General features: G+C 36.4%; 1 protein-coding gene across 2 annotated transcripts in view; it reads left to right on the plus strand.

Moving 5' to 3' along the window:
• Window positions 1-14376, plus strand: part of VCL (vinculin) — a 115973-nt gene that overhangs the window by 33594 nt on the left and 68003 nt on the right. For both annotated transcript variants that reach the window (XM_059397856.1, XM_059397855.1), the window contains exon 2: window positions 6052-6122. In XM_059397856.1, the coding sequence (XP_059253839.1) occupies window positions 6052-6122 (71 nt within the window). The remainder of the gene's footprint in view (window positions 1-6051; window positions 6123-14376) is intronic.

The following is a 14376-nucleotide window of genomic DNA, read 5'->3' on the forward strand; positions in this document are numbered from 1 at the left end:
TATGTTCTGTCTGTCTCTCTGTCTTTAAAATAAATACATAAAATCTTAAAAAAAATTATTACTGACCTGCTTGTTGGCAAAGTTTAGTCTGTATTATGAATCATACGCTTCCCCATTCTAAGGCTGAACTCCAGGAATATGTTTTTCTGAAGCCATGAAGATTCCTGCTAGTTAACAAAGAACATTTTGTGAATTAATCCCCTTCTTAATTGTTCTGCTCTTTTTATTTGAAAAAAATGGGTGCTGAAAAAACTATTTCTCTTTAGATAGTGTGGGGAAGGAGGAGAAAATTGCATTTCCTGTCATTTCCTGGTGATGGCTTAAAAATGTCCAGTTTTGTCTTGGCTTTCCTAGACAGAATTGCTAGTTGATCACAAACAAAAGATGTCTTTCTGGTCCTGCATATCTTCAGGAACTGGCTTCTTTGGAATTTCTTGAGTTGATCCTTTAGTGATAGAACACTTGATTTGGAAAGATCTAGAAGAAAGGATGACAACCTTTGAATAAATAGGCAGGTTAAGTTACATAATCCTCTCTGCCTTTGCTTGGTATACAAAGCCCTTCCCAGGGTGACTGTGGAGCTTTCCTTTCTAGCCTCATTTCTTTTGCTGAGGCGCAACCAGCCTGTTTTTCCTGTCTAGTCAACCATGTGCTCAAACACATCTGAGCCTTTGCTTGTTTTCTCCTTTCTGCTTAGTCTGTCTGATCCTTCTCTTCTCCATCTGGCAACCTCTGCCTTTCCAGGCCCAGCTCCTTTCTTCTGTGAAGAGAACACATAACAAAGGTAGAAATGAAAGTTTATCTAGGAGCTGTGTGAAGAGTGAATTAGAAGAAGGAATTCTGGGCGCCTGGGTGTCTCAGTGGGTTAGGCCTCTGCCTTCAGCTCAGGTCATGATCCCAGGGTCCTGGGATCGAGTCCCACATTGGGTTCTCTGCTAACCATGGAGACTGCTTCCCCCATCTCTCTGCCTGCCTCTGCCTACTTGTGATCTCTGTCTGTCAAATAAATAAATAAAATTAAAAAAAAAAAAAAGAAGAAGAAGAAGGAAGTCTGGAGGCAGGAAGGCCAGTTTTAGGAGACAGTGAAAGTCCCACAGACCTGACTTGTGCAATATAGTAGCTACTAGCCACATGTGGCAATTTAAATTACAATTAATTGAAAGAAGTTGATCTGTAAGGTATACATACCAGATATTCTGACTATATGACATTCCGGGAAAGGCGAAACTGTGGAGACAGTGAAAAAAGCAGTGGTTGCCAGGGATCTGGGGGCTGGGAGGCATGAATAGCCAGAGCACAGGGATTATTGGCATGGCTCTTTTTGGATACCATAACGATGGATATATGTTCTTGTGTAGAATGTACCATACCAAATGAATGGTCATGTGGACTATGCATTTTGGGTGATTATGATGTAGTCAGTGGTAGGTTTATTGCTAGTAACAAATGTACTTCTCTGGCAGGGGATGTTCATGGGGGAGGCTGTTATTGTATGGAGCAGGGAATGTTTGGGAAATCTCTGCACCTTCCCCTCAATTTTGTTCTGAATCTAAAATGCATGAGAAAAAAAAATCTTAATTATAAAAATTAAAATTAATTAAAATTGAATTAAAAGTAATAACTTAGTTCTTAGTTCTTCAGGTGCACTAGCCATATTTCAAATGCTCCACATGTGGCTAATGGTTACTGTATTCGGTAAGATAATTTAAATAGAACATTTCTGTCTTAAAGTTTGCATTGGACAGCATTGCTAAAAATCAATTCCTCAAGGGAAATGGCATTCATTCTACATAGTCATGCTTTATATATTGTGCCTTAAAAATGGGATCATGTATTCATTGTACTAACTTAATTCTGGACTGAGTGTATGAAGATTGGAGTGATTGTGGATATCACCACAATATGAATGCAGCTTAGAACAGTCAATCAAATTTAGTGTCTGTCACTTAAATACTTAAAAATAGCTTCTGGATAAGTGGCCTTGAACATTTTAAAAAAAGTTTTTATTTATTTATTCGAGAAAAGGGGGAGGGACAAGCTCTCAGTTCCAGGAGCCTGAAATCGTGACCTGAGCCCAAGGCAGATGCATAACTGACTGATCCACCCAGGTGCCCGCCTCTGGGTAAATTTTTAGTATCTATTTTTCTTTCCCCACCTACCTCTACCCTTAAAAATAAAGACACAAAATAATTAAATATTCTTTAGTAAATACCTCCCCTGGGGTCAGAATATAGGCTATTTGCAAAAATGTTTTAATGGGTTTTTTTGGCTTACTCATGAGTGTTTTATTTATTTATTTATTTTTTAAATATTTCATTTATTTATTTGAGAGGTAGAGAGAGATAGTGAAAGAGAGAGAGATGAGAGGAGAGAGGTCAGCCGGAGAAGCAGATGTCCTGCTGAGCAGGGAGCCCGATGTCGGACTGGATCCCAGGACTCCAGGATCATGACCTGAGCCGAAGGCAGTCCCTTAACCAAATGATCCACCCAGGTGCCCCTGTTATATTTTTTGGTGATAAATTGTAGCAATCTATCAGTCTTCTAGCATTGCCGCCTTCAAAGACTTTTCATTTAATTGATCTAGTAGTCATTCCTGACTTTTTCCCCCCTCAATCTATTCGTCTTCCACTGTACCTCCCAGTCTAAGTGCACGTCCTATTACTTCTTCCTCCAAAAGAATGAATTCTCCATTTCCACTTTTATGTCTTGTTTTAAGGCACTGCCCTCTCTCCCCTGGATGACTGCAGTAGCCTCCTAACTGGTCACCATGTCTCCCCTTGCCCGCTAAGATCCCTTTGCCACATAACAGGCAGAATGACTTTTTAAAAAGAAAGTCAGATCATGTCAATCTCCTGTTTAGTACTCCTGCTTCTTACTGTGTTTAGAAAAGATTCCACAGATTTTAACCTGACTTAAAGGGCTTTTTGTGATCTGGTACTTGCCTTCTTATCCAACTTACTATCTTCTTACCAACCTTCTTATCCAACCTTCTTATCCAACCCTGTCCCCATTCCTTTTCCCCTCACTGAGCTTTAGCCTCTCTGGCCTCCTTTCACATCCTTGAATATACTCAGACTGTCCTGCCCTAGGGTCATTTTCTTGTTTCTACCTCTGGAGTATTCTTTCCCAGCTCTGGCGTGAATGGTTTCATCTCAGCTTCAGGGCCTCAACTCCAGTGTTACTTCCTCAGAGAGGAACCTTCTTTATCTACTCTTTCTGAAGTAGGCTCCCTCTACTCCTACCCCCTACTCTCTATGGCATTGCCCTTATCTGGGATGATTTTGTTGGTTTGTTTATTTACTTATTTATTTACTTTATTTATTTATCTACTACTGGAATTTAAGTTCCATAAGGGCAGGAGACTTATTTTTACAACCTGCTATACCTAGAACAGTGGTAGAACAATGCCTGGCTTACATAATTGTACTCAGTTGATGCTTAATAATGCTGAATAACCGAATGCTTCTTAAAGGAGATATAAGAGGAACTCACTCTTCTTCCTCCCTTGTTCTCTCTGTCTATGTGTGTGTCAAATAAAAGAAATCTCCATGTGTCTAAATGTGAATGTCCTTTTAGGCCCTTTATACTTAGTATGAACCAGTGACTTTTTTGCTGAACTTCATTTTTTACTTTGGGAGATCATGGCCCACAGCTTTTTGAATGGTTGATTTTAGTTGCAAAATATAGTGAACAATACATCTGGAAATATTCTGTCATGTTTTGATCTGAGCAACTCTAGAAAACCAGCTGCTGATTTGAAAGGCTTTTATTATGATACAGACAGCCTATTGTCTACAAAAGTACTGGCTATTACACAGTGGTATATGTGTTTTGCTTTTTTCTGAGCTTTTAACTTGAGAGAAAAAAAACTTGTAATTATTAACTTATGCATGACTTGTATTCCGGGAGAATAGTTTATTGTATTATTTTTCTCTGATTTACTGTGCACTTAGGGATTTTTCTTACTCATTTTTCTTCTTTAAACTCAATGGAAAGTTAAATGGTTAAATAGTAGGATGGAGATACTTTCTATTCCGGATTTTAAGAATTTTCAGATTTCTGCATTATACTATGGTCTATACTTGTGATTTAAAATGAGTGAATTTCCTCATTCAATATATTCAAGTATAACCTCTTTTAAGAGTACTTTGTGATATATGATATAACTGTAGTGAAAGAAAAATGGACATCCAAGCTCTACATATGAATAATCTTGAAGAAAGTGAGTATATGTATTATTTGTGGTATAATAAGTGTATCTGCACATAAACAAAATCTGGGTAGTGTGACTTTTAGTATTTTGATATATTTTTATATTTTTAGCTATTACTGTTTGGAAGATTTATATGAAATGATGTAATTACTACAGCTATTAGATGGAAAATAATTGCATCTAAATAACCTAAAGTAATGTTTTAATACTACTTTTTAAATTTTATTTATTTATTTATTTTATTTATTTTTTTTTTTAAAGATTTTATTTATTTATTTGACAGACAGAGATCACAAGTAGGCAGAGAGGCAGGCAGAGAGAGAGGAAGGGAAGCAGGCTCCCCGCTGAGCAGAGAGCCCGATGCGGGGCTCGATCTCAGGACCCTGAGATCATGACCTGAGCCGAAGGCAGAGGCCTTAACCCTCTGAGCCACCCAGGCGCCCCTACTTTTTAAATTTTAAAAATTGTATCTTCTCATTTCAGAAAATTAGAATATAGGATATACAGGTACAGAATTTCCTAAGCATCATTATAACCACTGTTAACATTTTGTAGATTTTTTTGGTTTGTTTTAATCATTCTGTATTTATTATTTTTATAACTTTTAAATGAAATAAAATGTCATAAACATCTTCCTGTAGTGTTGAGTCTTTATAACCATTCTTTTAATAGCCCTATAGTACACTACCTAAAGATAGATCTTAATTTGCTTACCTGTTCCTCATTGTTGGGTTAGTTGTTTAAAAACATTTCAGCTTTTATAACTAACATGATCATGAATATTTTTGTAAATATTGTTATTACCGCATTTAGTATTATTGCTTAAAGGGGAATTCCTAGATATTTTTTTATTTCTTAATTCATACCAGCAAATGCTTTTCCAAAGAGAGTATGCCAGTTTATAGTTCCACCAGAAAGGTATAAAACTATTCCATTGTAGAATTCAGTATTATATATTATTTTTTTATAGTTCTATATTTAGGGGAAAAATCATGTTGTTTTAGTTTGAATTTATTAGATGACTGTTGAAGTTGTGTATTTTTGTGTTTGGTTTCTAGTTTCAGCATCATAATTTCTTCATATTTCTTCAGTTCCAGTAACATCTGTTTTTTTTCTGTATAGACATTTTGGCCTACTTACCTTGCTTGATTCATGTACTTCATGCATTGTTTTAGAGATATGGGGTACCTGGCTGGCTCCATCAGTAGAGCATATGACTCTTGATCTTGGGGTTGTGAGTTCAAGCCCCAATTGGTGTAGAGATCATTTAAAAATAAAATCTTAAAAAAAGAGAGAGAGGGGCGCCTGGGTGGCTCAGTGGGTTAAGCCTCTGTCTTCGGCTCAGGTCATGATCTCAGGGTCCTGGGATCAAGCCCCATATTGGGCTCCTTGCTCAGCAGGGAGCCTGCTTCCCCCTCTCTCACTCTGCCTGCCTCTCTGCCTCCTTGTGATTTCTCTCTCTGTCAAAAAAAAAATAAATAAATAAAATCTTAAAAAAAAAAAGAGAGCAGTTTGTCAATTAAACATATATACATAAATTTCAGTGATGCATTTTTCTCTCTTTTTTTTTTTTACTGTGCTCAGGGATGCCTTCAAATGAATGGTTCTGAAGAAGGAGTAATACATTATGTTTGTACTCCATATTGTTGTCCAGGAGTATTGTGGAAGAATGTATGGGAACAGTCTTGATAATTTCAAAAATCTAGAATTTTTTTTTTGAATCCAGAAACTTCAAGGATAGATTATATGTAAAGTATATGTTTCAAATATGTTGAAGTAATAGTTTTTAGAAGTCTGAGAATTTATTATTGAATTGTGAATCTTTTTTTCTCCTGTAGGTTGGAAAAGAGACTGTTCAAACCACTGAGGATCAAATTTTGAAGAGAGATATGCCACCAGCATTTATTAAGTGAGTAATTAAAACATTCTTCTCTTGCTAAGCAGAATAATCCTCTTGTTAGAGAAGAAAATAACTGATTCCAGGAACAGCTTTTTTTTTTTTTTTTTTAAATATTTACAATTGAAATTTGACTTTTGATCTTTTAACACTCTGGTTTCCTACTGTTGATTGTATTCATTGCTGTTAAGCATTTTTGACATAATAATTTTTAATAAAACTATGACTTCTGAATTTCATTGTCTGGAATGGGAAGGATTTAGAAACATTCTGACCTTAGCAGGCATTTATCTGGGTAATATGCTGAACACCTTCGCTTGAAGATAAGGAAATAACAATAGATACAAAGTTCAAAAAAATTAATTGCAATGTATTTTAGTGGCATTTTAAATTTAAGTTATATTTACATATCACCCAAACTCCTACAAACAATTTGCAGGTGTTATGGCCTATCCTGTAAAAGCAGAGATGCTAACTTTTTTTTTTTTTAAGATTTTGTTTATTTATTTATTTGACAGACAAAGATCACAAGTAGGCAGAGAGAGAGGAGGAAGCAGGCTCCCTGCCAAGCAGAGAGCCCGATGTGGGGCTCGATCCCAGGACCCTGGGATCATGACCCGAGCCAAAGGAAGAGGCTTTAACCCACTGAGCCACCCAGGCACCCCGAGATGCCAACTTTTGATTAGATAAAACTTTGTTAAGTTCTTGATTATGTTTTCAATGGCTTTGTTCTGTGGCAGTCAAGTACTATGTAAAAGTAAAGGCTGATGAATAAGGCAAAAAACCCCCAAAAGTAGGACCTCTGCAAGTCAAGAGTAAGGTAAGTCTATTCAGTTACAAAAAGGAAGGGCAAAGGATTTGAATAGGTACCTCAAAAGAGAGAAAACCCAAATGGCCAAAAAAAGATGAACAGGTGATTTATTTCATTAGTCATCAGAGCTGTGCAAATTATTCTGTTAGGACCTCTAAATTAAGAAGTCTGGTAATATCAGTTGTTGATAATGATGTGGAACAATGGAACTCTCATACACTCCGACTGGAAATGTAAAGTGGTGCAGCCTCTTTGGAAAACAGTTTGGTGTTAGTAAAGCAGAAGATAGGCAATTCTTAGAGAAACTTATGCTCATGTACACTAGGACCTAAATATGAAAATACTGGTATCAACATTGCTCATGATGACCCTCTGATCTATTTATAGTAGAATGGAAGAAAACAATTATGATATAGTTATAAATTAGAATACTAATCAGTAATGAAAAGGATTGAAAATGGTTAATTTTATGTCATGAATTTCAATTAAATTTAATTAAAAAATGAATGAATCTCAAAAATGAGAGAAATGAATGGTAGATATGTAGGTAGGTCCCATTTATTTAAAGTGCAAAAACATGTAGAGATAAACTCTGTTGTTTAGGAATGCCTGCTTATGTGATAAAATGATAAAGATAAGAAAATAATGCTTGTAGAAGTCAGGATAGTAGTATTTCTGGGAGGAAGGAAGAGGGTTATACTTAGGGAGGGGCACATAGGGGCTTCTAAAATGGTAATAATGTAAAAACAAACAAACAAATAAATTAAATGGTAGTGTATTTCTTGATATAAGTGTTGAATTATATAGGTGGTTGTTTTATTCTTTGTATTATACATATGTTTTATACAATTTTCAGTATGTATGTTACATATCACAATTCTAAATAATGTGAGAAGTATTCCTTTATTTTTATCCTCCTTATGTTCTGTTTTCTTTGAACAGATGCAAAATTTCACCCATATTGATGTCTTCTTATTTCTAACTTACTTGAGTGGGTGCTTCTACATAATGGTATTTCTGTTAATTCTGCAAAATATTCATGTATCAGGAAGTAAGGGGCCAGAGCATCTTTTTTTTTTTTTTTTTTTTTTTTTGGTAGAGCCTGTTTTGTGGGAGTATCTTGTCTGACTTGCCTTCATTGGATTCATTAACCTCCAAGGCCTCTTCCAGTTCTAACCAATATGAGCCTACTTTGTTTACATGCCATTTCATCAGCGTGGTAATATTAAGATGAGTCCTATGTTGTCATTAAACACTGTAGTTAAACTTATATTTTTTAGAAATAGAAACACAGGTCTAACTTGTACCTGTTTTCCTCTCAGCCCCTTGGAAGGTACACAGTGTGGGCAGATAATGTACAGAGGGTTTCAACATCAGGTGGATATTTGAACTACATAACCCCTTAGAAAGTTCCTTTCAGCCCTATCATTTAAGTCTATGAGTATCATTTGGTAAAGAATTTCTTTAGGAAACTAATTTCTGCTCATTTCCAGAGATATATCCCTGAAGTATGCTATGTGTTCTCACAGGCTTCCTTGGGGACTTAAAAAAAAAAATTAAGAAGTGTGTCTTAGTTATGATAATATTTTCAAAAAAGTAGGTAACTTTATTTATTTATTTTTTTTAAAGATTTTTATTTATTTATTTGACACAGAGAGAGAGAGAGAGATCACAAGTAGGCAGAGAGGCAGGCAGAGAGAGGAGGAAGAAGGCTCTCTGCCGAGCAGAGAGCCCAATGCGGAGCTTGATCCCAGGATCCCGGGATCATGACCTGAGCCGAAGGCAGAAGCTTTAACCCACTGAGCCACCCACGTGCCCCAAAAGTAGGTAACTTTAAAACAAAATAAAACTTCATTGATTGGGGTCCCTGGGTGGCTCAGTGGGTTAAGCCGCTGCCTTCGGCTCAGGTCATGATCTCAGAGTCCTGGGATCAAGCCCCGCATCGGGCTCTCTGCTCTGCAAAGAGCCTGCTTCCCTCTCTCTCTCTCTCTGGCTGCCTCTCCATCTACTTGTGATTTCTCTCTGTCAAATTAATAAATAAAATCTTAAAAAAAAAAAAAAAACTTCATTGATTGCCCTTGGTAACCAGGACACCAGTCCCCTACTCTGGTAATAATTTATTTATTTATTGGTAATTGGTAATTTAGAGAAAAAAAAATTAAGCATTTATCTTGCCTTTCCAGAGGTTCTTCAAAAAATTAAAAATAGAACTACCATATAATCTGGCAATTCTATGTATATTCATCCAAAGGAAACAAAATTACTATATCAAAAAGATATCTGCACTCCCATGTTCATTGCAACATTTCTTATAATAGCCAAGACATAGAAACAACCTGAATGTCCATCAGAATGAATGGATAAAGAAAATATGGGGTGTGTGTGTGTGTGTGTACCCACACACAGTAATGGAGGGAAGTGAAAGAAGGTGGTTGAAAGGTACAGAGTTCAGTTATAAAGATAAATAAGTTCTGGGGATATAATGTACAGCATAGTAATTAATAGTTAACAATACTGTACTGTATATTTGGAAGTTGCTAAGGGAATAGATGTCAAAAGTTGTCCTCTCGCCTCCTCCAATATTGTAACTGTCTTGCCCCCTGTACAGTCTATCTCAGAGTAGCCTAATAACCCTAGTCGATGAGGGGAATTCTAATCAACAAATGTGGAATTAATGCCAGAATTAGAAAGTAATAATTATGCAGTTTTAATTATGCATAATAAAATTATGCAATTTTAAACAGTTGATTTAGATAGGGATCATCAATAGATGAAACCGTTCAGAGGTTTTAACCTTTATTCCACCATGGGGGGAAAATCCTGGTCTCCATGGGGAATCAGGGAAAAACACTATGTTACAATCAACTGAAAAATTTACTGAGCAATGTTTAAAAAGTACATAACTTAATATGTTACTTGGAAATAGGATAGAGTATAAATAAAATGGCTATGGTTGTCAAACAGATTTGGGGGGCAAATATTCCATAATTTAAAATATTATGGCTCTTCATGCTTTTCTTGCTTTTCTTTAGAATGCAAAACATAGCAGAAAATAACTTTAGTAGATGCCTTGGCTTGAAGGGGGAGGGGACAGAGAGGGGAAACAGATGGAAGCAGTTAATGACATCCTTGGAACTGTTGAGTAGGACATTCTTTTGGGCTGTTTGGTTGATGTTTGGAGGTTTCCAGGGCATTCCTCTGTCATCCACTTTTACAAAGACTTCTAAATAGTGTCTGCTTAGGCAATGCTAAAGGCTAAAAGATGTTTTAAAAATTTATTCTTAGATTAAAATTTCTGCTCCTAGAATGTTAGAATGTCAGGACTAGAGAAAACAGAAGACTCCTGGCCTGTAGGTAGATTTATACCTAAGCAATCTGATAATACATTTAGAGATTTTTAGGGAAAGATATATTTTTCAGGATTTTTGACATTTTTAGGATGGGGGGGTTGTCAAAATCACATCCTGGTCTATTTGAGAGACTGGCAGTTAAGGTCATATGGATATATTGGAGAATAGGTTTAATATCAGTTAAAAATTAAACATCTGAGTTATAAGTTTCACTGAGGGCCTTCTAGTGCTTGGGCAATTCCTTATTGTAAAAGTGAGAACATTATAATATAGAGCAAAATTTGCACTGTTACAGAAAGGCTTTCTCTTGGGTGGAGCAAAAGCTATCTGATCTCTAACTGCCCTAGCAGATAGCATTGACAATTTACTAATTTTACCCAAGATTGTAATAATAGCCACACTGTTGCACAGGAGGTGTAGGGTTGCGTTATGATTGCTAAAGAAACTGTCTCAATCTTCATAAACTTGAGGAGTATAACGGTCATGCTGTACTGTTATAATATTGGTTAGATTTGCATAATATTGGTTAGATTTTCCCTGTAAAAAGTCATTTGTTCCTTTAGAGACTGTCAGCAGAAGAGTATTTTGCATCATTGTCAATCATCATCATTATCAGGCAGCAGCAATATTTATGTGTAATTGATTAATGAGCTAGATATACTAATTGGTTAAGTATTTATTGATTACCTTCTATTATGTCTAGCACACCACGTGCTACATAGATGGTACTTCTTACCAGTGTATTTTGAGTGATCACTTGTAAGATGTATTGTAAGTTATTTGTTAGCAATAATAAAATGTCAAAATTTGCAAATGCTATATTTTTTTAAAATAAATTGAGCATATTCAGAGTCACATGCATAAAAACATCCTTCTCTTCCCTGCTTACTAGGTAATTGCTTTTTTTTTCTTTTAATTTTTATTGAAAAATTGAAAATTGAAAATTTTTTCTTTTAATTTTTATTTTTATATTCAATTGTTTTATATTATGCTTTTTTTAATAAGAAAGATATTAGTGAAATTATAGCTGTTATGGCTGGAAATTGTGCATAATTCCCACACGTGGGCGAATGTCATACATAAGGGTTTATTCTTTTTTTCTTATAAGATTTTATTTATTTATTTGACAGAGAGAGAGAGGATTGAGAGTACAAGCAAGGAGCTTGGCAGGCAGAGGGAGAGGCAGAAACAGACTCTCCCTGAGCAGGCAGCCTGACTTGGGGTTGATTCCAGGACCCCAGGATCATGACCTGAGCCGAAGGCAGATACTTAATGAACTGAACCACCCAGGTGCTCCCATGTGGTTTTTATTCTTCTGTGTATCATGGAGGAACAAATTTCTGTTGCAGAGAAATTCTTTTAAGATGCTTTAAGAAGGGGGTGCCTGGCTGGCTCAGTTGGTGAGCATGCAACTCATGATCTCAGGGTTGTGAGTTCCAGCCCCATGTTGGGTATAGAGATTGCTTTTTAAAAATAAAATCTTTTAAAAAAAAAAAAAGTTTAAAAAAATGCTTTAAGAAGTTTCAAATTGAAGAGCTGTAATGTGGAGAGGCACCTGGGTGGCACTGTCCATTAAGTATCTAACTCCTGGTTTCGGCTCAGGTTTGATCTCAGAGTGGTGAACCTGAGCCTGGTGTCTGGCTCCTGCTTAGTGTGGGGTCTGCTTGGAGAGAGAAGCTCTCTCCCTCTCGCTCTGCCTACCCCACCACTTGCACACTCTCTCTCTCAAGTAAGTAAGTAAATAAATAAATAAGAGCTGTAATGCAGACCGACTTTCACTATATAATAGCAATGCAGAGAAAGTGCTATCACCGTAAGCAGGAATAGAAGAAAGAGGTTGCATGTGGGAAGTGGGATTTGGGAAAGATAGGTATGGGGAGACGGAAAATACCCCGGGTGGAACGCACTGCAGAAGCAAGTCATAGGGCCTGTGAGGAAAGGGACAGTCATGTTGGGAGTGGTAGAAACTAAGCCAAGGTTAAGTTCTGCCAGGTGATAAAGGTGCTTGGAAACCAGGCAGAGGAATTTGGAATTGGTTAGCAGAGAAGCTTTCCAGTTTTTGTTTTTTTTTTAAATAAGATTTTATTTATTTATTTATTTATTTATTTGTCAGAGAGAGAGAGAGAGAGTGTGTGAGGGAGCGTACAAGCAGGCAGAGCTGCAGGCAGAGGCAGAGAGAAGCAGGCTCCCTGCTGATCAAGGAGCCCGAAGTGGGACTCCATCCCAGGACCCTGAGATAATGACCTGAGCCGATGACAGTGGCTTAACCAACTGAGCCACCCAGGTGTCCCAGAAGCTTTGCAGTTCTTGAGCAGTAAGATGACAAGCTGAAAGTGTTTTTTTACCATTTACCATAGCCAAATACTGGATGGATCATAGGGGCTAGTGAAGGAGAGTAAGCTCTATGAACCTACCAGATTCATTTTCTGCCAGTGTGGATTTACTTCTAGATGGATTCCTTATAGGTATAAAATGTTTATAGCAAACTATTTTATTTGGCTTGAAAAAATTGCTGTTGTAGTGTACAATGGAATTTCATTCTTATTTCTGCAGCAGAGCAGAAATGAATGTGGAGGCAGTTTTTGGATCCTATCCAAGGCTGTTCAGTATCTGAATGTATGAAAATGAGTCACTCATGAGGTGGTCCTTGTTGTATGAACTCCTTGAAAAGGGCATCAGTGGCTTTGTCTATTGGCAGGCAAATGATAGTTTGATTTAGAACTGCAAAAGGTTGCCACTTTCTGTTCAGTGTTGCTCTGAATAGTCTGCTTGAAATCATCAAAACTTGAGTCGATTCACCAGCTTGGATTATTTTTGAAACATACTGTAATGTCTAGGCCTATTGAATAAAAGAATGTTCCTAAAATACCATGTGAAAGGGTTTATGTACTATTAACAATCTGTGTGATTACCATTAATCATATTTCCTAGAGAATTGCACTGTTTTAACTCTTTAACTTTGTTAGTAACCCCAATTACTAATATTTGTACAATTTTATCTTGATTGATATTTGTGTACTACAATGAAGAAATTTACAAAGGGTTGAAACATGCTTTCACTTAATTTAGATCTCTTTAGACCTAAAATAGTGGTGTCATATTTTTAGATCACCAGCCCTTATATTTAGCTTTTCCTTTGCTTATGATCTTGAACACTCAGAATAATCTGTGGTGAAATTTATATTTTTAACCACTCTTCTCAGTGAAAGTGCCCAGGATATCTCTTTTTAGAATTAATTCTTTGATCATACCACTCAGTGCACTTTCCTTATCTGGAGCTCATGTGTGATTCTAATGTTTTATTTTTTAAGTTGAGTTTTTTGGTGATCCTTTCCATTGCTATCTAAGAGAAGATTTTTGTCTCTTAACATAGATAATCAAGGTTCTGTGAGACAGTTATTCACATCTGCTGGCTGACTTACTGCATTTTTGACCTAGAGCAAACACTCAAACTTTAAATAGTTCACCTTTGAACTTGCTACATTAAACATAATTGTGTACTACTGTGTTTCACAGAGTTTCTCAAACAAAAATGATTTAAGTTTTAAGTCTTTTCAGTAATGAACTCTGAGTCAGGATTATTAATTTGCAGAAGAGTTCCAAACACTTTGGCAGGGATTTGATCCTTGGCTTACTTTGTATACTTTCTGACTAAGAAATAAATCAAACTTTAAATGTATAACCCTTTGGTTTCTATTTCTACAGAGTATTCAAAATCATATGATTGAAAGAAACTCAAGGGACCAAGGGAATTCACATTTATCAAGTACATACTATTGGGCCAGGTATTTACATATTTCCGTCTTCTGAGAACAACAACTTCAAGTATTGATAAATTGATTTACAGTAAAACACTGAGGTTTGACCAACTTTAACTCACCCATGATCAGTTCAGCTTCTTATGTGGCAGGACACTTCCTGTTGGTGGTCTTGTGGCTTCTGATTCCATGTTCTTTCCACCATCTGACCTTCCACGAAGTCATGTGGTCCATCCCTCTCTCTCAGGCAGTGCTAATTTTATACCACTCATAGACGATAACAGTTTACACTTTTCCCAAGTATTTCCACAGAAGGAATATTACTGATATAGTTTGTGATGTATTGC

Source organism: Mustela nigripes, chromosome 4 (genome assembly GCF_022355385.1).
Source record: "Mustela nigripes isolate SB6536 chromosome 4, MUSNIG.SB6536, whole genome shotgun sequence".
NCBI lineage: Eukaryota > Metazoa > Chordata > Mammalia > Carnivora > Mustelidae > Mustela > Mustela nigripes.